Below are 24,883 nucleotides of genomic sequence, written 5' to 3'. Positions count from 1 at the left end.
GGGAAATAGTGTGCTTATATAAAGCATTGGTCAAATGTTTATTCCTGATGTTACTGAGCTGTTCTGAAATGCGAAGTTTAAAGGTTCTAGAGGTTTGACCAACATAAAAAGCTGAACATGAGCAGGCTGCAAGGTAGATGGCCCAATCACTATTGCAATTACCAAAAACATCAATTGAAAAAACTTTAGAGATGTTTTTACTTGAGAACTCTTTGGCTGAAAAATATAATTGCAGAACGAACGGTGTCCACAAGAATAGCACCCCACAACTTGTGTACCATCCAGTGTAGCCTGTGCAGAATGTTCCATGGGCATGAAATGTTTGGAATGGCTAAAATGACTCCCCAAAGTTTTACCCCTTCGGAAAGAGAATAAACATTTAATAAATCAGATAATTTATCATCGGCCAAAAGAATATCCCAGTGCTGTTGCACTGTATCTAAGAATTCATGGCTATTTCTACCATAAGTAGTGATAAACCTAATTTTATTGTCTTGGATTGTGAAACTGGGAGGATTATTTTCACCTGGCCTTAATGAACATTTATAATTGTTTAATTTATGATCAATTATTCCATTATGCTTTGTATATAATGTGGTGGTTGAAATGACTGTTTTATACATTGAAAAAGGTCATTGGGCCGAAACCGGTCTGTTTTTTGTGTTTATACAACAAAAATAATTTTCTCTCCAGTTGGGTGCTGGCTTTTTGTTACTGCTAGTTAAATTTTTTGAACCTGTGCACCTGCCGTCCTTGCAGAGGTCTTGGTTGTTACTGTATGAGAACTTATCATATAAAACATGACCAGAAGACCTAATGCAAATGCATTCATGTAATGAAAATGAAGGACAGACAAATGAAACCACAAAAATTAATTAATAAAAAAAAAAAAAAAAAAAAAGAAAGCCCCCTCCAAATAAGCACACAAACCAAAAAAATGATATATAAACAGTAATAACAATAACAATAAATGATAAAACACATCACAAAAGCACTTCTGAAGGGGGAAATTCCTCCTGAAGCTCCCGCCCTCTTACTTAAACATACTAACTGCACAGTGACACAACAGTTGACAACAGGCAAGCCCTAACAAGGCTATCAGCATTAATGATATTACTGCCTCTCTTATAATTAACTTTTTTTTCCAAATAATCCTGCTTTAAGTTTGACACCCAGAAGGAACTTTCATTAGTTCCTTTCTCCATTTACTAGCTTTATCCTATTTATGGTCATGGTGATCCAATTCCAACCTCGGCATGTAGTGGATGCTAACTTCAGAAAACACTCCCAGACAGGACCCTGGTTTACTGCAGGATGTACAAGCATAGTCAGTGACACAAAAAGTACAGATGTTACACTTACCATAAATGTAGATGTTGGAGTGTATTCACTGTTGCAGTCATTACATTTGGGTAATCTGCTGGCAGGTTGCCCTCAGTCGGCCTGATTAACAAAGTCTTGGGTCCTGTGTCGGTTGCTGTCCCTTTTTCCATGACGTCAGGTCGTCACGGGTATAAAACATGCATCCGACGCCATTACATCAGTTTTTCTTGACCCAGATGTCAGGTGCCCCCCTAATGGGGAGCAAATAAAATTAAAAACACAGAAATATACCTCCAACCAAAAGCAAATACACCAAAAAGGCTTTTAAGCATAGTAAAAGAAAGTAGAAGCATAGCCAGAGAAAAGTAGGGGGCTGGAGGGAGGGTAACCAGGACTGCAACAGTGAATACACTCGACCATCTACATTTATGGTAAGTGTATACAACTGTACTATGTTCTTTGTGTTTCACTGTTGCAGTCATTACATTTGGGTAGATTCCCAAAGCTATGGTTGGGAGGAGGAGTTTATATAGCATTAGGGCCAGCTATAAAGCCCTGCAAGACAGCAGTGGCAAAACCAGCTCTGGATTTGGAGAAAATTGGTAAATGATAAAGCTTGGTGAAAGTATGCACAGAACTCCAGGTAGCAGCTTCTAGAATATCCCTGGTAGGAACACCTCTGAGAAAAGCTGCAGAAGTAGATGCAGCCCTGGTGGAGTGAGATCCGATCCCCTGGGGGATAGGTTTTCCATGGTGCTTATAGCAGAAATGCATGCAATGGCTTATCTATTTAGAAATGGTTTGTTTTGAAATAGTCTTCCCCTCTGCCCCAGCTGCAAATGCTACCAGCAATTGTTCAGATTTTCTTCAAGATGTATTCCTGTCCAAGTAGAATCTAAGTTGTCTGTGCACATCCAAGGAATGCAGAATCCATTCCCCTTTGTTCTGTGGATTGAGAAAGAAGGATGGCAAATGAATGGACTGATTAAGAGCTACACAGAAAACCACCTTGGGCATGAAGGGTGGATTGGTCCTCAGAGCTACCCTGTCTGCATGAAAGATGATGAAAGGCTCCACTGCCATAACGGCCTGTAATTCAGATATCCTTCTAGCTGAAGTTATTGCTAAAAAGGAAGGCTGTTTTCCAAGAAAGACATTTTAAGTCTGCAGTGCTGGCTCAAAAGGAGGTAGAGTGACCTTCTCCAAAACAAAGTTAAGGTCCCAGGCAGGGGTAGGAGCTCTCCTGGGTGGTCTCAAGTTCTTTGCACCTCTGAGATACTGCTTGAGCAGGGGATGAGAGAAGAGGGGTGGTTCTGTGTCATAGTGAGCTGAAACAGCTGAAGCGTGGATTTTAATAGAGGAAAAAGACAGGCCCTTGTGAAGCATCTCAGTTAAGTATTGCAAAATCTGAGGTAAATCGGGCGCTGCTGTGCTCATCCCTAAAGATTGGTTCCAGGCACAGAATCTTTTCCATTTGTCAGCATAAGATTTTCTAGTGCTAGGTCTTCTCGCCTCCAAGATGACATCCATCACAGGTTTGCTGAGGGATGATAAGGGTGAGTTTAAATGATTAGCCAGGCTGCAAGGTTCAATGCTGGAAGCTGAGGGTGCAGAATTTGGTTCTCCTGCTGAGACAGCAAGGAAGGGGTCTGAGGCAGGTGCCATGGAGATATTTGCGACACACTACACAGGAGTGGGCACCAGTGTTGGCGTGGTCAGTCTGTAACAATCAAAATCATTCTTGGTTTGTCCTGTTTGACCTTTAGCAGAACTTTGGAGAGCAGAGGCAGTGGGGGAAAGGCGTATACTGATAGGTTTTTCCAGACGAAGGCCAGAGCACCCACTTTCCAGGCTTCTTTGTGGGGAGTCCTTGTGCAAACCTTGTCCAACTGGTAGTTCTGGGGGGAGGCAAACAGATCTATGTCTGGGCTCCCCTATTTGCTTGTCAACATGTTGAAAATCCATGGTTCCAGTTTTCCACTCGTATGGGTCCATGAGATTTCTGCTTAGTCCGTCTGCCAGTGTATTCAATTTTCCAGGCAGGAATTGAGTTTGTAGATGCACTTGGTAGCTAAAGGCTGTGTTCCACAATGCCATGGCTAGTCTGCATAGGGGGTAAGAATGTGTACCCCCCTGCTTGTTTATGTACCACATAACCATGGTGTTGTCCGTCTTTACCATTAGTTGTCCTGGATGAATGTAGTCCTTGAAGGCTGTCAGAGCATTCTGTACAGCTAACATTTCTTTCTGATTGATATGTAGGTGCAATTGATTTGATTTCCATTTGCCCTGACTGCACTTCCCTGCCAGGTGAGCCCACCAATCATAGTCTGATGCATCTGTAGTTAGGGTTTGGGCGGCAGGGGGTAGTGTGAATGGCAGTCCCTTGTTTTGGTGGCAGGCCTCTGCCCACCATAGGAATTTGAGGCGTGGGCAAGGTATGATAGGAATCATTGTTTCCAGGCTGTGACAATGTTGACTCCATAGACATTTTAAGTACCACTGTAGTTTCCTCACATGCAGTCTTGCATATGGAATTAGAAGAATGCAGGAGGCCATGAACCCCAAGGCTTGCAGTATTTGTCTTGCAGATAGCAGGATTTTTGTGGCCACTTGTTTGAAGTAAGTTACCAAATGAATTTGCTTCTCTGGAGTGAGGAAAGCCATCTGGGCAGTTGTATTCAATCTTGCACCCGGGAATGTAATCTGTTGAGAGGGTACCACTTTGTGATTTCTTTTCGTTTATGGTGTAACCCAGACAAGTTAGAACCCTTTTTACAAATGCCAGATGATTTAGAAGTATGTCCTGGGTTTCTGCCTGAATTAGACAATCGTCCAGGTATGGATATATTTGAATATTTCTTTGCCTGCAAAATGCAATAACTGGAGCCAGGCACTTTGTGAACACCCTGGGTGCAGTAGATAAGCCAAAGGGCAGTGCAGAGAACTGATAATGCAAGTAGCCTGCTTTGAAGCATAGGTATCTTCTACAAGACTCCCTGACTGGGATGTGCAGGTATGCTTCTTTTAAATCTAGAGTTGCCAACCAGGCATCTTTGCCTAGCATAGGAAGTAACTGGTGAAGAGTCAGCATCTTGAATTTTGGAATGTCCAGAAAGGTGTTTAGAGTAGACAGGTCCAGAATTGGACACCATGATTTGTCTTTTCTGCGTACCAGAAAGAGCCTGGAATAGAAACCTTGTCCCTTTTCCTCTTCAGGTACCAGTTGAATAGCCCCCATGTTTAAGAGGGAAAGTACTAGTTTTTGAGCCTCTGCCCAGTGATTTGGGGGCAGGTCTGGCCACCCGTTTGGTGTTGGCAATGTGTGGAAATGAAATCTGTATCCCTGGGACACTACATTTAAAACCCATTTGCCCTGGGTTATGAGTTCCCAGTTCTTTGCATGAAGAACAATCTTCCCCCCAAAGGGGCGGCTAAAAGGTAGGTGCTTGGTAATTTTAAAAGGAAGTCATTGAGACTGTTTACCATAGGGGGGTGTCTGGTTATTTCCAGATTTGGAAGTGGAGGCCCCCCCATTGCTTAGTTCGGAGAGTCCCCTGGGACTGAAACCTGGTGCTTTTGGTGTGTCTGGGTTTGGCTTGAGAGGATCTGGAAGGAGCTGGAAAAGACCAGTTCTTAGTAGGCCAGTGCCTACTAAATCTTGGAGGTTGCACTTATAAGAAATCTTTAGCAGTTTGCACAGATTTAGCTTTATCTTCCATCTTTTTTAGAACTTCTTCAGCCTTATTGCCAAACACAGACAGTCCTTATTTAAAGCAGCATCCAACAATTTTGCTTTAACATGATCAGGCAAAGATTGCTCCTTAAGCCAAGCATGCCTTCTAAGCACAAACCCAGTAACAGCAGCCCTGCAGGAGGACTCTAAAGAATCAAAACCACATTGCAAAGTATGTTTTCCAACTTGTTCAGCAGAATGCAATAAATCCTGTAAATCTTTATTTTTCACACAGTCAGAAATCAACATCATTTTCTGTTTAAGCAGTCCAATAATATGCTGTTAATATTTTAACATATGAAATTGACAGTTTAAAGCCCTGCTTGCCAAGGCTGCAGAAGTATAAACCTTCTTACCTCATCTATCCTGTGCCCTGGAGTCTCTATCAGAAGGGGTAGGATTTTTAACAGTAGAAACCTTAATGCCCTTTGGCCCCTGAGAAATGGTTTCTGGATCTGCAACAGGATTTTTGAAAAGGAACTTGTGGGACTCATGAACCCTGTAGTATCTGTCAGGTTTACTAGGAGCCAGAGGCAGGGAATCAGGGGCCATACTGGATTCCAAAAACACATCATCAACAATGTCTAGTACAGGAGGTATAGCCAAGGGCCTATGCTGAGGTAGAAGGAGGAAATCCCTAAGCCTCTTTTTTTGAATCGGAAAATTCCTGACTTTCCCATTGGAAATGCTCCCTTAAGGTATGTAAAGTTTCCCCAAAAGAAAAATCCTCAGGTGGGGAAGCAGAGGGAATGGAATCCTCTGCATCAGAATCCTCATAAGTAGGTATGGACAAATCCAGGTCATTAGAAGAATCAGAAGAAACAGAAACCTGATCAGAAGAATCATAATCAAGCTCAGCCCTAGGCCTCTTGGGGGGGGGGGGGTTGACTACCCCTGATTAGAGTCATTAGATCTTCAGCCATTTTGATAATTTGTTTTTTAGGCATAGGAGCCTGAACATGTGGCCTGGGCGTCGTTTTTTTCAACACAGATCGAGATTTAGGCCCTAGTAATGAAGGTGGAGTTGATTTAATATGCAAGTCTGTAGGCCTGAATACACCCTCAGAAGCCGGTGCCTGCACAGCTCCGGACCCTTCCAAGGTAGAGACATCCACGGGTTCCATAGGTGAAGCCTTTCGCGGCATACCGGACTCCGAATGGGTCTCAGTAGAGGCCTGCGAATCAGAAGTAGCGGGTATCAGGGGCTGCGAAAGCGCCTCACTGAGTACTAGCGAACTGGCGACTGGCTTAGGAAAAGCATCGTCAGCAGTTTTGGACCCCGGCAGCCTGTCTCTGTCTTTATCTTTGCGTTTTTTCAGAATCCCGGTAGTCGGATGGCTAACCGACGACATTTCTGGATAATTAAACCAAGAACCTAAATATTTAGAGGCAAAAATGTACCAACGATGGATAGTGCGCTGATTAAATAAAGCACAAAACCGACAGCAAGGTACGTTGTGGTCAGAGCCTAGGCAAGGAATACAGTTGTTGTTGTCTTTCGGCTTTTCCCGGTTAGGGGTCGCCACAGCGGAACTCCAGTCCACTAATGATTGGCAGTAGATTTTCACGGTGCCGATTTGCCAGCTTGATGCCCAACCTTCAACAAAGGCCCACCCATTCACGCATGTCTTTCGGAATGCCACTCGACCCACGGGGAGGACATGCAGACTCCACACAGAAGGCACTCAAGGAATACAGTATGAATGAAAATCTTTGTGAGGTATTTGCTTTCCACAAGTAATGCAATTATTAACTTTTACTGACATAGGTAAGGAGCAAGAAAAAGTTTCCCCATTGGGGTACTTAGATTTAAGTTGAAGACTTCGGTTCTGAAACTCGAAAACAAAAATTTCAGGAGTCGGCCGACCGGCACTTGCAAACTGCTTCTGCTTCGGGCACTGCACGGCAAGAAAGACTGATGTAATGGCGTTGGATGCATGTTTTATACCCCTGATGACCTGACGTCATGGAAGAAGGGACAGCAACCAACGCAGGACACAAGACTTTGTTAATCAGGCTATGGCATGTCTAATAAATATGGGAAGAAATACGAGCACCCCAGTAAAACCCATGAAGACATATGGAGGAAATGTAGTTTCTCCACAGAAAGTACTCCAGTAGATAACTCAACTGGATAAACAGAAGCATACTAGTGTCCTCTTAAAACTATGACTTTATTTTCACTTATTAAAAAACATACATACATACTAATGTCTTAGCTTTTATGCCTTCTTGATATGTAACAACAAAAGTACATCCAACTTTTACTGTATCCAACAGACATCATTAACCAGTATGAAAACTGCACTTACTTTAGATCACTGATTTCTCCTCCCATGTAATTCTAAATACTTAATTCATGGTTTTATTAAATACTTAACACACAACTCGGTATCTAACCATGCTGGAGATCAAGTGCCATATGTAAACATATTCCATTCTTCTTTCATTAATAATGTTTCTGAAACATTCCAATATAATCCTGCATTATCACAATAATACATAATAAAATAACACAAACATTCTGGATTCCCATCATGTTATGGCGCAAAATGTGCTGTTATTGGATTTGCTTTACTTTCACTCTTACTGTCCTTTCTATATTCCAGGATTCATTTTCAGACCTGCCTTTTAGTTTGTCCTATAATCCAACTGGACAGTCAAGTTCTGTGAAGCAGCAAAGCTAACCAATATGCCAGGGTAACACAACTCGTAACTTGTTCACCTCATGCAACCTTTCTTTCTGGTAACTTAGTATCACGTCATTCCAAATGTAAACTGGCTACAATTAAAGAATGGCATGACTATAATGGTCAATGCCCCTGACTGGTCAAGTTTATAATGGTCAGTGCTCCTGACTGGTCAGGTCTAAAAGTATCTTGCCAATTAAAAAAATAAATAAATAAGTGCTGTAAATTAAAGTAAAATAACTAAGAACTGTGGGAGTTGTGGATTATTTTAGTTGGCGACTGGTATTTAAGTAGCCACATATTTTACAGTTAACTGCTGCTCACTGACATTTCTAATGTAAAGGATGTCTGTGCTCATATCCTACTGTGGCCTGCACACAGTTACTTTTGATAACACTAGGATTCTGAATGCAGCAGCCTAGGCCCTGTGAGGAAAAAAGTGGGTGACAGGACCAGTCTAGTCTTATCAGGGGGGACCCAAAGTGTTACATATACTACTAGAGAAAATTTGGCCAAGGCATCAAGGAACTTCCCTTACTTTTTGATAAGTGCCACGGGATTTGTTTACATCCACCTGAGCTACCACCAACTCAAGCAGATGGGCCCTTGGTTTAAAGTCTCACTTGAAGGATGACACACTCAGGAGTACGGCAACCCCCTCATACTGTACTGCAGTGTCAACATTTGATCTTTCTAGTATGCTGACAGAACATGCAGCCTTCTGTACCAAAGGCGAGTGTGGCAACTTGTTGCACCAATAACACTTAAAAAAATCTCTACAATTAGGAGTGATTCAGGACAAAAGGAAGGTGATGTATTTAAAACAGAAGCACAGGACAATGTCATGAGGTCACGAGCAAGTCATACGATCAAAATCACAACTTTTTTACATAACAAAATTTAGTTAGCTTAGAATGCATCAGTACTCAGACCACTACATGCAGCCATGTAGGCACTCTATATTAATATCAAAATGATCTCACTGAAACAAATGCTTACATTAAGCTACGAGACACGGTAAGGCCCAGAGAGATTATTTGTATATGCTAGTTAGGAGAATTCAGTTAATAGCTTTAAAAGTTCATACTAGGCTGTTGATTTGGCTCTGTATGTGTAGTCTGGCATTAAACTCCTATATAGCATGAATTAACTACTACTAATTTCTTTCTCTTTCAATGAAGGTTTGAGGGGCTAGACCATGAGTGAATTTATGGTTTCCCATCTATTTGTCCATGTGGCTTCTGAAGACAGTCTGGGAGCTACATTGTTTTACATTTAAGTGTGGTCTATTCCATAAAACAGGGATTCTTTGACAGAACTATCAATCTCACCCACAAGTCCTGATCATGTGGCTGTGTAAGTTTAGATCTTCTGAGTGGGTGTCTAAGGTGCTGATTAATTTGAGGATGTACAGGTGGTCGCACAGGACTGGATCCTTCAAGGCTTTACAAGCAAGGCAAAGGTACCCCTCAAAAATCTGTACGAAAAAGTGAAAAGAAGAGATAAGATGAGAGAAAAAATACTTTTAAGTTAGTCTACATAGCACACAAAGACATGCCCTTGGTTTTCTTTGTAAGGAAGCTTTGCACTCTTTTAAGTTAAGTCATAGGTTTAGACAAGTATATTCCAAAAGGGGCATTACATTTGATTATGGGTCTAATAATGGAGGAGTAGCGAGATCAGTCTGGCTAGATGAAAGGATTTTCTGATGACAGTAAATACATGGTGATCAAAGGATAGTAAACTGTTAATAAAAGTTCCCAGGTTCCTAATAAATGTGTCAGTTTTCAAAGGATTGTTACTATGTGGTAGATGTATGGGTACCCATATTTGCCAAAGGACATGATATTACATTTCTTGGCACTTAGCTTAAGTCCACAGTCCTGGGTCCATTTATTTGCAAATATTAGACTACTTTGAAGAATCTGGGAGTCAGCTGAAGAGGTTATGATCATGCCAGGTTTGCAGTCATCTGCAGACTTGCTCAGCCAAAGAATCTTAACTTCAGCCTGGACATCAGAGAAATAAATATTAAAGAAAAGTGGTGTTATGATCAAATCCTTGGAAGATGCTGCAAATAATGACTCTCTGTGATGAGAGTGTGCCTTCTACAGTAATCAATCAGGTTCATTTTACTATCCTGTGGGTTGCACCGGGATTTACATTAGTTTGGATTAGCTTGTCTATAATGACAGAATATGGCAGAGTGTCAAAGGACTTACCAGGTTGAGGTAAAACGTGTGCACTGACTTGCCTGCATCCAATGCATCAGTAACTTTCTCAAAGAAGTTTAGGAGGAAAGATCTACCTTTAACAAGCCCAAACTGGTTTGGGTCAAAGGATTGTAGACTTATGATTTCCTTGGTAATTGGGGATACCAGGATCAGTGGTCAGTTCCCCCTTGTGAAGTGGGATGTCTGTGGCAGTTCTCTCCACGTCAATCATGAATCCAGTGGAGATGCTGAGACTGAACAGGTCTAAGACCACTCATGGTGCTAACAAGAAAGCAAGCTAGGACACTACTGGTCTAATGGAGCTAGTGGTCTTGGCCTTGGAAAGTGCCTCAGGTCCTAGTGATCTGAGGCAGGGGCTGGGCATGCTAATACGTGTAGGAAGTTAGGGGGAAATAAGGGTATACATTTACCAGCTGATACGCTAGCCATGTCATCTGGGAATGAGTATGTGTCATTGTTATGTATAAAATCAGTTCTGAAATGGGTACTGCTCCTAAGATTTCCAACACAGATATAAAAGGCATTTTGTCTATCCTTTGCATAGATGACAATAGTCAGGTTATGCTCGTCTTTGGAGGATTTGATTTTGCTTCTCAGTTCTTTGTTTATCTTTCTGAGTTCAGTTTTAAGTTGTAATATTTAGTTTATTCTTACAGTCAGTTTCTTCTTTTATTGTATAGTTTGTTTTTACTATGATATCCACAGGGGTTTAGTCCTGAACTTAGCATTATATTTAGGAGTAATGGAGACCAATGCCTCAATACAAGCATTTAGTTGAGTAGAGAAACTGTCTGTGACTGTTAAAGTGAGACAGGATCATTGAGGAGAGGGATGCTTAAATTTCATCAGGTTATCGGCTAGCTATAACAGATTTGCCCTTGACTAATCTCTAAAGACAAAAAAAATTGGTGGTAGATCAGAATTAAATATTACATTGAATACCATTAACCAGTGGTCAGAGCTGTAGCTTGCTCATCTACCAGCTGGTGCTGCTGCCTTGGTCTGGTGCCCAACAGCTCTAAGTTGAGGAGCAAAGAAAAAGAAAAAAGGTCCTGTCCTACTTGAGGACCAAAACAGTGGTCTTTGCTTTTCTTTAAACTGAAGCAAACTAATATTTTGTACAAATGTAAAAATCTGTTTGCTAAAGTTAAATGGAGTTTCAGCCCTGACAAAAAATGCATCCCCAGCATTCATTTCTGATTGCAGGTACTACAATACACTACACATGGTAGGTGAAAGTACTCCAGTAAATGGAGCATCAGCATTCAGAATATGAATGCCAGTACTAAGGATTGTGCCCATTGATATTTTATGCCTGGGGTAGCTGCCCCCTTTGCTCCACTCTAACTATACCTCTGGTGGTGATAGGATATAATCTGTGATGGAGCAGCTACAGGTTTAAAGTATAGTGGGGTTACATTGGCAAGGATTAGATCCAATATTCTGAGCCCCTAGTTGGGGGCATGAACAAATTGATCTAAGAAGCCTGTGTTTATGAAATCTAGGAAGTGTTATGTGTATTTATTTGTGATAATGTAAGTTACCCAGTTAATGGAAGGATAGTTGAAATACCCCGTGAGAAAAGTACTTTTTTTAATGGGAAGGAAGTCCAGTTTTTTAGCTAGGTCTTGCAAACTGTGTTTGACATACAGTGGGTACAGGAGTTGGCTGTGATATAGTACAGAGTTTTATTGATGATACGCAAGATATGCAGGAAAATAAGGTCATTATCTTACCTTACGAGTATTGATGTGATTTGACTTCTTACGAAAATAAACATGCCACTAACAACAACACAGTAATTTTCAGAGGTGGGTCTGAAGGAGTGATAGACAATGAATCCCTTCACTGAGGGGATGATCTTGCTACAGTGAAATCACGTTTCAGAAACGATGCAGACATCTATATTTTCCAGAGTCAGCAAAGCTTGTAAGAAGTGTATTTTCTTACTCAGACTTCTAGCACTGAGCAGCACAGCTTTTATATAGTCTTGATTTCGTTTAGCTATGCTGAGAGTTTGAGGTGACTGACAATGCCTAAAAAATCACTATGGAGATAAAGAAAGTTCTGGTCAATATGTGAAAGCTATGAGGGGACAAGTGGCCAACTCCTCCAATCAGAATAACATCAGTAACTAAGTCACTAGTTACAGTCAGTTAACTTTTGTCTGTATTGTGAATTATTCTTGGTATCAACAAGATGCTGCGCAAGACTAGTCAGCGACATATTCTAAGGATTCTCGTATGTTTCTCGTTACTCATTATGAGATCCACACAGGTGTGTCTAAAGTCATTCGCTCCCATGTATAGAATGGGCAAGTCATATGTGTACCTTGGGTAAATGGACTTGAGGGATTTATTTATTTTATTTATTTATATTTGCTGACCGACTGGACGTAGGTCCATTTTCAGCGGAGGCCCGGGGAGAAAAGCTCCACAGTTAAAATAAACAGACAGTAGTTACATTGGATTACATAGTGATTAACAATTTACACAGCAATTACTTACAACATATTTACAGATGAAGAACATAGTACATCAGTAGACAAGTAGAGTCTTTATCTGTGAAGTACATAACAGACATTAACAAATGTTTCAAGAAGAAGTTCCTGCTGTATAATAAATACTGGCTTATGAGCATCTGAGCTTGCTATAATCAAAGTAGTTAGTGGAGTGGAAAGAAAGGTAGTGGTTGGATGGGGAGGGTGATATTAGAGTGGGAGTTGCAAGGGCATAGCCAGCATGTTTTTAGGTGCCCTTTTAGTAAAGTTTTGAAGTGGGTGCATGATGGTACGGAGGTAATTGTGGGTGGGAGGGAGTTCCATAACTTGGCTATGGTGCAAGAGAATAGTGCTTCACCAGCACAGTTATTGGCTTTAGTGATCTGCAAGTGATTTTTGTTGCTGGATCTTAGTGGTCTGGTGGTGCGATAGGGTTGGAGTAGATTCTGGAGGGATGGGACATTTAGTGGATGATTTACTAGTTTGTGGGCGAGTGAAAGTTGATACCATTGAAGGAGGTGAGGGAGTTCAAGCCAACCCAGTTCAGCAAGTGAGAGACAGTGGTGACTGCGGTAGGATGCCCCTGTGATGAATTTGGCGATTTTGTTGTAGCAGGTCTCTAGCTTGTTTAGATTGCATTGCCTTAGGTTGGTATATATTGGACAGGCATAAAGTAGGGTGGAGATAAGGTGGGAATTTGCTATTGAAATCTTTGCTGCTTTGGTGAGAAGTTGCTTACTTCTGTATAGTGCTCCTAGTTTTTTGTGGACTTTTTTTATGGTCAAGGAAATGTGAATGTCAAATTTTAGTTTACTGTCTATTTCCACTCCTAGCAATTTGGTGTGTTCAGTTGGGTATATAGTGGTGTTGTCTTTTGCTGTGATGTTAAAGTGAGAGTTGTTTTGAGTATGTTTGGTGGGTTGGAAGATGAGTAGTTTAGTTTTGTTTGGGTTGAGTATTAATTGGGCATCGGATAACCACGTTTCAACAGAGGAAAAGGATTCCTGTGTTACTTTTTGCAGTTTGGGTAGGGACTGGGCTGAGCAGATGATGGTTGAGTCATCTGCGTATTGTATGAGTGTGCCATGTTTGGTGGCAGAGGCTAGATTATTGGTGAAAACAGAGGAGAGTAGGGGTCCAAGGATGGATCATTGGGGAACCCCTATGGAGACAGGTAGTTGGGGAGATATGTCATTCTGCCATACAACGGATTGTTGGCGGTCAGACAGGTAACTCTGAAACCAGTTGGTGACTGATTGTGAGAAGGATAGGTTACTGAGGACAGAGGTAAGTTGTTTGTGTGGGACCATGTCAAATGCTTTAGATAGGTCTAGGAAAGTAGCAGAGGAGAGATAGCCATTGTTTTTATGCTGAAGGATAGTGTTAGTAAAGGAGAGTAAGGCAGTGGTGGTGCTATGGTTTGGTCGGAAATCTCGGTCGGGATCTAGTGACAAGGTAAATTCTGGCACCTGAGTGTCAATTGACATAACATTACCCTTACCTCCCTCAGCCTGGTGAGTGGTACATTCATTTGTACAGCTATGGAGTCACGTTTATCTAGGACATTACCAGATGTTTTTGGCTCATCTTTCTTGCCTGAATGGTATTGGTTTGCTACCTGGGTGACCTCCTTTTTCTCTTCTACTGTTTTGTTATTACTATACATTATCTCTACTTATAAGTATGTTGCAGAGTATCCTATTTACCCAACCAACATCTTAGAGGCATTTATGATTTGGGTAGGAATTTCTTACTTGCCTCATTCTAAGGTAAGTAACTTGTTGAATTAGGACAAGGTGTAAGGAAGGTGTCAGTATGGACAACTTAATTGGTACTGCCAGTAATTTAGATGATAGGCTGGCCCCCAATGTCTGTAAATGCTTACACTTTTCACATACTGATTCATCTTGCAAAAGAAGCAAATGGTTGTCAGTAAACACAAGGCAGTTATTACCCTGCTGCAGAGTGCTTGGCATTAGCAGGTTGGCTACAGATGTTGCAGAAGACAATCATCTCATAATTTGTAGTACCTGGACTGTAAGAAATGCACTGATGATGTTTTTGTAGGGAAAGGGGTTTTATATTGAACTACAGAAAAGATGAGGCTTGCTAGAGAAGAAAGGCAGCACAATACAGATGAAACACAAATGAATCAAAAACATGGGCATGGTTTGCATAAACAGTAGGTACACAAGCATTAAAGAGTGGCTTACTATGGCAAGTTAACTGACACAGCAAAAGAATTACAGTTTGATGTCCAGCTCAGTTATTACACTTTAAAGTATTTCTCAGGTTGCACAACAGCAGCATTGCAATGCAGTGAGTAGTAGCAACATTATGCAATTTCAGCTACAGTGAGAGCAGTAGCAGTGATTCGGTAAATGCACTCTGGTGGATAAGCAGTCTGGCATGACTGCTGTAGCAGCAGAGGGTTATATGACAGTAAAATGCTAACAAATAGCAAATACAGCAGAATGTTGTAATCACAATGTTGCAGGCTGCATGCACAGTGTAACAATAGCATTAGTATAACTTCTGAAAATAATATGATGGCTAGCAATCAGGCTCAGTTACCATGACAGCTAAAACCTGCAATTAATTTGCAGTCAGCTGCATCAAATGGTGACACAGTATCGGTAAAAGCTGTGGCAGCAACTTGTGGATACCCCACCTCTCAAATCTTAGCCCAAGGCATCTAGACAAAACCAAAAATAAAAGGGGGACAAAGGCCCAACAATAGGGACAGATTTTAAATACTGGTCTTACAAACTCAGAAAACTGATCAAATAACAGGTTTTATATCCACACGCATTTTCTACAGGATATGAAATCAAACTCAGTTGTTTGTCATTATTTAGTGACTTCAATCCCCAATAATTGTCTAGAAAACCTCAAATTTTATGAAGTACACACAGCAAAAATATCACACAAAAATGTGGACATTCTGTGAAAATCAGAATAGTTGAGAGGTATGGTGGCTACTGTAAGCAATGAGCAGTAATTTGGCTCAGGTGCCAAAACAGCAGATGATGCCAAACACAATGAATCAGTAACATAACAAAAGACTATATGAAACACAGTGACAATAGCACAGAATTCCAAGTACAAATGTAGCAAGGACAGTAGAATGGCACTATACAAATACAGAGAACTAGAAGTACAGAAAGGCAGTAGAAATGCAGTGATAACAGCAAAATGACACAATACAATGTCAATGAAAGTAGTAGCAATTTGCAATAATACGGAATTTAATTGTTTGGAACAACAGTCTGATATAATGTAAGCATGATGGAACGGTTTACACTTTACCTACAATAGCAGAACTCTACACTCATACATAGGGCCACTATGCGCATTTGTACTCAGCACAGCTGTGTGCAGCTGTGCATAACGGTGCAATGCTGAACATACCTGTATGCTACAAAGGACTGTGGTAAGTATGTAGTGAGTAGTGTTAGAATTCACACCACCACCTCATATGGACTATTTTTTTACAAAAGCAGAAGGTGCGGACACTTAGAGCTGTTGAAAATAGTTATCAACAGTACACAACTAAGATTGTTATATGTGATGCATCAGAATTGTAAGCCCAGCTAACATGAAACTCATAGGTTTATAAGTTTATAGATAAGTACTTGGCTATAAGCTTAGCCAATAATTAGAGGTCAAAATTAAACCCTGTACCTAATGTCTTTGAGGAAAAGAGTAACTATTATGCCAGCCCTCCTCTATCAAAAAGAGCGATCCATTTCCATACCAGTAACTTTCTTATATTATGTACAGAGAAGAAGGAGAAACTAAAATATTTCTAAGGCAAGTGCTCCTAGATATATTACCCTTCAATATGGCTGTACTTACAAAACATACTTTTACAATTTAACCTTCAGAGACAAGAGAGAAATTGGCATATTCCACTAACAGCCCAATAGGTGCTGAAAGTATAAATAATACACAATACTACTAAAAAAGTTGTACTTCAGTTGGCTTAGTGTCAAGGAAGCAGGGCATCCAGCCTTGCTGTTGGTAACCAGAGTTTGACAAATAGCCCTGGTGTCAGATGTGGTCTGAGGGGATTTAGAAAACTGATCAGCCATGGCAGCTCCCATTCATACCCCTTCAACTGTTCAGATTTTTGCCTGATATTTTTGGTCTGTTTCTCATAAAATTTGTGATATTCTGGATTTTTTTTTTAGCAAATCAGTGAGGACTAAATTCTCTAAATAATGACATGCAGTTGAGTTTCTGACTTCTTGTTCTTCAGAAAATGCATGGCAACACATGACCTTTTATTCTAGTGACATTCTAAGTTTATTTAATTTATTTAAAATGTGTCCTATTTTTGAAGCTTTGTTCCACCATTATTTTTGAAGTTGAGAGGTATGCTGCCATTAAGGAGTCGAAGGAAGAATACCTTAGTGTGCAGCATAGTGCCCCCAGTGGATGATGGAGAGAACAGCAACATGCAGCAAAGAAAATTAGGATACAAGAGAAACCAGCAGCAGAATAGTTTGCCCTCAACTTCTTCTTGAAATGTGACAAGTACAAAGTACACCCCTCAGTCTTATTGGGAAAGGGTTAAGAATTAACAACAACAATAAAAAGTTTTGTCAAGGAGTATGACAATGAAGATGGTAACTCTGGTGCATGAGAAACATAGGAAGTGTGGGAGCATAAACTTTCAAAATGTAAACATTACCACTTTACTAAGCATGGGACATGCTTCTTAACTGCATACCATGTGAAACAAATTGGCTGTTTTCTTCTTTTGCAAAAATATATCATCAGCCTGAAGTTATACTTCATGTTTGAAGATCATACCACAAGCATAAGTACTGCTTTAAAATGGGAATCTCATCCTGCTATATACTTGTTTTTTTCTTTAAACACAATCAACGTATACACTTTTTATTCATGTCTTTCCTCTTACCAGTTTTCTTGTCAGGCTGGACGAACCAGAAATCTGCATTAAAAATGGAAAGCAATATAACTAAATAAATGTAGTCTTGCTCTGCCTTACCTTTCAGTTGTGCTGTATAACACTTTTGACAAATTTAGAACGTGTTCAAGCATTTTCTTTTCTTTCTTTTTTTTTTCTTTTTTGTTTGCATCTCACCAACAACTAGTTTTACAAACTTTGATAGCAGATACTGACTGATATCTTCTAATATGTACTTCCATTGTTTTGAAAGGCAATCAGCTAACTTGAAACTGTAGGCAGTTCTTATTGGTTTATTTGGCCATGAAGGAATTGGAACTGCACGCTCTCAGAAGACAAATGCATTTGGCATAGGTTCAACAGGCTCTGCTGACAGCCATTCCTTTCTGCTGAAGCACAACTACTTGAAAGTCCCTAGCAGTTTAAATGTGTACAAAAGCAGCTATCAACAGAAATGATATAGCACTACTGCTCAGCATTTAGACACTGATGGCTGGTGGTTAGGTAATCTAAATAAGCAGAGTAAAAAAGGCACTGGCCCTTCACCTCACATGACTAATGATGCGAAACTGACTACAGCTTTCAGAGCCTCAGCAAAAAATGAAAATGTGCATCTGACTCTCTCCTATGTCCTCACAGATATGTTGCCTCTGACTACATTCTGTATAAACATCAGGTTTCCACAGCTGCACAGATGCATAACATCACTGTGTTTTCCACTCTGATAGTACCCAGTAATCCAACAATTGAACCTTTTTTAAAAATGTATGTACGCATTTAGATCGGATGAAAAATCGGTGGAAAGGTGTCACCTGATTTTTAAAGCTCATAATGCATAGAAATGTCCAGGGTGGAAGACATTTTACATGCAGCACCAATCCAATCTAAAAGGCAGAACAGGGACGATGAGGCACATTATATAACGGGATATAAAACAATCCTGGCAGTCAATCAGAACTGTGCCACAGGGCTTCCAGCATGGATGCAATTTCCCTATAGCATCCCTAGCTGGAAGAGTGCCAGTAGAAACCACAATGCACACAATAAATAGGCAACCTATGAATACAAACAAATAAAAAAAATTTTCCAATTTAAGACAAGCAGGAAAACAAATATTAAACATAATAAAAATGTTGGCATACAACACCTCATAGCTTAAGCCTCAGTCTTCAACAAAATACATTCTTTCCATTCCACTTCAACTGACGATATAACTAGCGTAGAAACAATGCTGAAAGAATGATGATTAGGTAATAATCAATTTAAATCTTGCCAGAAAAGTGCTGAGCTTGTCACTCTGAAAACCAGAAATAAACCACTGCATAAAATTGGGTAAAATTAAACACTGACTCTAATAATGTAGGAAATGTTCAATCCATCAGACCCAATTAAGAGATTCTTATATGACAAAAAAACTTTCCAGCTTTCAACATAACACAATAAAAATGCTGTGCAATAATAATGTATTATAGGAAGTATGTTATACTACAGAGGCATTAAGTCACATCTGGCATAAGCATTTGGCCCCTCTGTCTTTGTCTTTGGGCCAAAAGCTAGCCATATGTGACTAAATCCAAGTTTAAAAGACCACCCCCTAGTATACATTATTCTGACAATTCATTACTTATCCACTTCTCTACAACCAGTGAACTACAACCAATGAACCAAGAAAATTCTTCCTTTAACCAAACTCGTTACACCCATAACGTCTCAAAAGTTTTTCCATTTACAATTAAAAACAATGAACACAAAGTAATACACTGTTTTACTTTTCAGCATAAAGGAGAAATCAAAGCTGCAGTTTATTAATCTTAGATGTAGTAGCATCCTTTTGAGTACAGACTTTCAAAAGCCCATGCAATAGTACTAAAACAGTAATAACAAATTACGAGCTTTTCATTCTGTGACATGCCCTAACCATAAAATCATTTCCTTACACTGCTCTCATTAGCAAGCACGTCTTACTTCAAAAGAGGGTTATTATCCATCTGCACATGACTTTTTATAAGTAATACAAAGACATTGGTGAATTTATCATGCAAGAACATAACTATTTTCAGGCCTGATTTACCCTGCACATGATGTACTTATTTTTGGTGGCATGAACCTATTTTCAGGCTTGATTTACCCCTGCACATGACTTACTTATTTTTGGTGGCATGAACCTATTTTCAGGAGTGATTTACTCCCTGCACATGATGTACTAATTTTTGGTGGCATGAAATTATTTTCAGGCTTGATTTACCCCCTGCACATTATGTACTTATTTTTGGTGGCATGAAATTATTTTCAGGCTTGACTTACCCTTGCACATGATTTACTTATTTTTGGTGGCATGAACCTATTTTCAGGCCTGATTTACCCCCTGCACATTATGTACTTATTTTTGGTGGCATAAACCAATTTTCAGGCTTGATTTACTCCTTCATACAATTTTCAGAATTCCACTCATCACAGATGATTTTTGAAGCTGTCTAACATACAGAAAACCACACTACATGACTAACATACTAGTGTTACCAATAATTTAAAGAAAGGACTCGCACATCTTAAATCTCCCTTTTTTATAAAACAAAAATAAATGACCTTGTGTAGTAGAATTTTGCAAAGCAGTTCATTAAAGTCTACAGATTTTACACTCTCTCTTTGCTAATGTAATTACATTTTCCATTGCTTTTGTCACTCTGTTTTTAAACGTGTTTCTGAGTAGTACCCCACATTCCTACAGGAAGCGAGAAGAGTTGTGTGCTATTTGATAATCAAATTGTATGCTAATTTGGTGTCCAGATTTTTGGCTGGCAGTACCTACTTTTCAAAGGCCTTTGTACCTATTATCAATGTCTGTAGATTGAGAGTTAGTTTTTTATATTGCTGGATGAGACAGAAATATGAATTAAAATGGGGAAAGCCCAATTTCTGGTAAGAAATAGAATTAAATCAAGAATTGTCCAGTACTAGTTTCCAATCAAATTTGGAGAATTTGTTAGCAGGAACTACCACTCTCTGCTTCCTCAGACCTTTACTACATTAAGTAAACTTTCCTCTCAACATCTTTTAATTAGTTAAGTAAGCAATAATTCCGTTATATATCTCGCAATAGTCTGGATTTTTTGCAAAATGTTCAGGTTTTTGCCTCATATTTTTGCACATAAAATAGTCTTTTCCTGAAAATCACTGAGGACTGAAGTCATACAATAATGATACATATTTTAGTTTTAGACTTCATATTCTTCAAAAATTACATGTTAACAAAACATCTTCAGCTCTAGTAACTTTCTAAGTTTATAAAAACAACATTTAAAATGTGTCCCTATTTTTGGACCTTTGTCCCTCTCATTATTTTTGGCTTTGTCCAGATTTCTTGTGCTAAGCAGTTGATAAATATGTATCCACCGTATAGCGCTTTGCAGCCACTACTGTTACTGGTTTTAACATGTTCACTATCAACCTACACTTAAGCATTCCAACTGAACATGTACTGCCAATATAACACTCCCTGTAGATTCCAACTTACATAACTAACAACAACCTCAGAATGTTGTGTTTCACAATTTTAAGATTAAGAGAAAGTACAGTTTTGTACCTACCATAAATGTAGATGTCCGATAGGTATGCATCTGCAGTCATCACATATGGGTTGTCCTGCCTCGGGCAGCCCTTCGGTCGGCCGGATTCCAAAGTCGGGGTCCGGCGTCGGCTGATGTCGCCCTCTCCCCGAAGTCAGAGCGCCTGGGGTATAATAGCATCAGCCGACGCCATCTTCCTCAGTGTTTCTTGCCCCAGATGCCAGGTGCCCTCAAAGGAAGGCTAAATTTGGAGAAATGCAATAAATTCCAAACATGCACAGAAAAATATATGCATATATATATACATATATATATATATATATATATATATATATATATATATATGTGTATCTATATATAAAACAAATACACCATAATAGATAACCCCAGCTAGCTTTGAGAGGGGGAAGTACCCAATAAATACCCAAGAGGGGAAGGAGGGAGGGTAAACCTGACTGCAGATGCATACCTATCGGACATCTACATTTATGGTAGGTACAAAACTGTACTATGTCCTTCAAGGATGCATCTGCAGCCATCACATATGGGTAGAGTACCATAGCCATACTGGGGGAGGTGGATCTATGTAAAGGATGGTGTAGCTAAAATGCCCTGCAGGACTGTCATGGCAAAGCCTGCTCTGGATCTGGAATATAAAGGTAAATTGTAATGCTTGGAAAATGTATGCACGGAGCTCCATATAGCAGCTTCTAAAATGTCCTTGGTAGCCACCCCTCTTAAGAAGGCCGTGGAGGTGGCTGTGGCTCTGGTGGAATGAGGTCTAATGTTAGCTGGCACAGTCTTTCCATGAAACGAATAACAAAAACGTATGCAATTTCCTATCCATTTTGAAATTGTCTGTTTGGAAATTGCTTTTCCTTGTGCCCCAGCAGCATATGCCACCAACAGCTGATCAGATTTTCTGTAGTTTTTAGTTCTGTCCAAGTAGTAGCGCAACTGTCTGTGTATGTCCAGGGTGTGCATTAGTTTCTCTCCTTTGTTTTGTGGATTTGGAAAGAAGGTAGGCAGGTGAATAGCTTGGTTTAGAGAGACCCTGGATACCACCTTTGGCATAAATGAAGGATTGGTTTTCAATGAGACTCTGTCCTTGTCCTTCCGTTTCTTTATTAAATGTGAAGTCGGAGTCTCCGACGGCATTTTGTATGAAAAACTAGCCCCAAAAAATTCCTCTGCGAACTCCGCCCGACGTCTAAGAGTGCGTCGGTTGAAGGAAGCACAGGCTGAACAGGCCGAGACATTGTGGTCTGGGTCTAGGCAGGGGAGGCAGTAAGAGTGGAAATCCTTATGAGGTATTTATTTCCCACAAGTTAAACAATTATTAACTTTATCTGACATCGGCTGAGTCAAGAAAGAGTCCCCAACGGGGTACATAGCTTTTGAAGTCTTCGGTAACTAAATTACAGGAGCTGGCTGACCGGCACTTGCGAATTGCTTCTGCTTCGGGCACCACGCGGCAAGAAAGACTGAGGAAGATGGCGTCGGCTGACGCTTTTATACCCCAGGCGCTCTGACGTCGGAGAGAGGGCGACATCAGCCGACGCCGGACCCAGACTTTGGAATCCAGCCGACCAAAGGGCTGCCTGAGGCAGGACAACCCATATGTGATGACTGCAGATGTGTCCTTGAAGGACATCTATTTTTCTCCCAAAATCCCTATAACAAAAATAAGCAATACAGCTTACAACAAAAGTAAACACAACCAACCAACTTAACTCTCAACTTCTTTGCTCAAGTATTCTAAACAAATCGGAGCACTCAAGTGGAGAAGTAGAGAGATATGGGTTACCTTAGCTTCACCTCTAAATCTCAGCTCATTCAGCTTAGATTTAGCTTCTATGAGGCCACGTGGACCAGGCCTGACTCTTCTATTATCAATAACCCCAAAAGGTGACTTTTAATCCTCTTCATATCAGAATCCCGAAGTCGTTATACAGCAAATATTAGGATTCATGCTTCAATGTGTTTTCTAAAAGAGGTGGAACACCCTTCAAACACACACTGACATACAGGGATCACTTGGCAATTTCAAAGCCCTCTGAATATGATCTTACCCTTATTACACCATTGGAATGACTTAAAAGACACAAGGCATACTGTTCTCACTGACTTATTCTGAATACAGTAAATATCAGTAGAAGCTACATTCTCCTGAAATTACACAGCACTCCACACTCACAATCTCCAATGTTCTCAAACCATATGTGCTTCTGTAGTAATAACCTACTCCTCCACCTCTCATCTGTACCTATTATGTCCCCAGTATGGACTTTCTCTCCCCTTTCTCAACTGACTGTACCACACAACCATCACTGCTTTGTACACATTCTTTAATTACAGAGCTGCCCTTGGGATTAAGCAGCTGCCATGGACTGCTTAAATGTAAACTCTTTATGAATCAGGAGCGATTGCACTAATTTGTTTCCTTCCAATATCATCGGTAAAATAACAACAACTGTATTCTAACTATAAACTTGTTCTCTTGTTATCCTTAATATTTGTTTATAGCAGAACAAACTACTTCTACATCATTTTATGTGTCTATGTTTTACTCCCCAGGGCTCCCCTAAATAAACAGGCTTTAGCAAAAGGACCATTCTACTCAGCAAAAACAAATGCATGTAAACATAGGGAAACAAATACATGAAGGAATAAGATCAGGGATTTATCAGGTCCATCCAGCTTTTATAACGTGTACTCCTGTAGCTATGCTTCCCATATTTGCATCCAGACCTTTCCTTGCTCTTTTCCAAGTAAATCCAAACCCCTCTGAAGACTAACACTTAATCACTGCCTTATACAGTGTATTTCAGGGTTACGCCACTCTGGGTTAAACAATGGTTGTGCAACTTAATCATTCACCTTTCATTTGTCAACCATGCAGTCTTCTCCCACTCTGTCTTTACTCTCATGTCGACCTGCATGCTAGCCTCCATATAATATACTGTATTCAGATTGTACCACCCCTTTCTATTCTGTTGTCTTACATATATATATATGACCAACTTTTGAAGACTCCCTTCATTTAACAGCCCCTCCCTTCCTTCACCATTTTGGTAATTCTGTGTTGCATGTTACCAGCTTAATTTCCTTTCATCTATAATGCCTTCAGAATTGCACCTAATATTCCTGCTGTGGCCTTATTGTTCCTTACAATGAAAGGATGACCTTAGCATCCCCAGATTGCACCGCTTGTGTTATAGAACCCCAGCATCTTGTTCCCCATTATCACGCACATTTCATATTCCATAACATGGTTCAGATTTTCTGGATTGCTATGCCTAACCCTTTTCCTACTTTGTTATATTGCTAGGCTCCAACAACAAGTTCCCCCTTCATTACAGCCCTACACTTTCACATAACATTTTCACTTGCTCCTACATGGTCAAAATATTAACTACGATAGCACCGCCTGGATACAGATCTCCCCTCCCCACCCAGTTACATATCTGATGATTGTTTTTGCCCTTTAGTGACCACTGCACCATTCGTTGTATCACCGACATATAAATTGATCTTTCTCTTTAAATCCAGTGAGATATCACTTACAGATACACTAAATAGAACTGGCCCACACACTGGAGTTCTGGAGTTTGTGGCACTCATCTGCTTATTGACTTGTTCCTGAGAGTTCTTTTTGTCTTAAAACTATACAGTGTTCCTGATCATACAGTTATTTTCCAATAAATCCTACCATTCTGGGCCCTACACTCTATACTTTAAATTTCCTTCCAACCTCTTCTGAAGCAATCTGAAGTAAACTCGCATCACTTCTTAATGGCATCCTTTGCCTTCCTCACTTCTCAGACAATGACAGAAAAGATAAATTTGTATTTTAAAACCCCTGCTGTGTGAAATGATGATGCTAACCAACAGTCAA

General features: G+C 40.1%; 1 protein-coding gene across 6 annotated transcripts in view; it reads right to left on the bottom strand.

Annotated features, from left to right (window-relative positions):
- The window catches only part of DENND2A (DENN domain containing 2A), a 2,268,767-nt gene that overhangs the window by 1,639,541 nt on the left and 604,343 nt on the right, over nucleotides 1-24,883 (bottom strand). Inside the window, exon 1 of one of the 6 annotated variants that reach the window (XM_044088246.1) lies at nucleotides 17,501-17,622. The exons of the other annotated variants lie outside the window; for them this stretch is intronic. Within the exon in view, the coding sequence (XP_043944181.1) occupies nucleotides 17,501-17,553 (53 nt within the window). The 5' untranslated portion in view covers nucleotides 17,554-17,622. Of the gene's footprint in view, nucleotides 1-17,500; nucleotides 17,623-24,883 lie in introns of those variants that run through there. 6 annotated transcript variants of the gene reach the window in all.

This window comes from Protopterus annectens, chromosome 11.part0 (assembly GCF_019279795.1).
Source record: "Protopterus annectens isolate FY-2018-M chromosome 11.part0, PAN1.0, whole genome shotgun sequence".
Lineage (NCBI taxonomy): Eukaryota > Metazoa > Chordata > Ceratodontiformes > Protopteridae > Protopterus > Protopterus annectens.
This window is presented reverse-complemented; position numbering and strand designations above follow the sequence as displayed.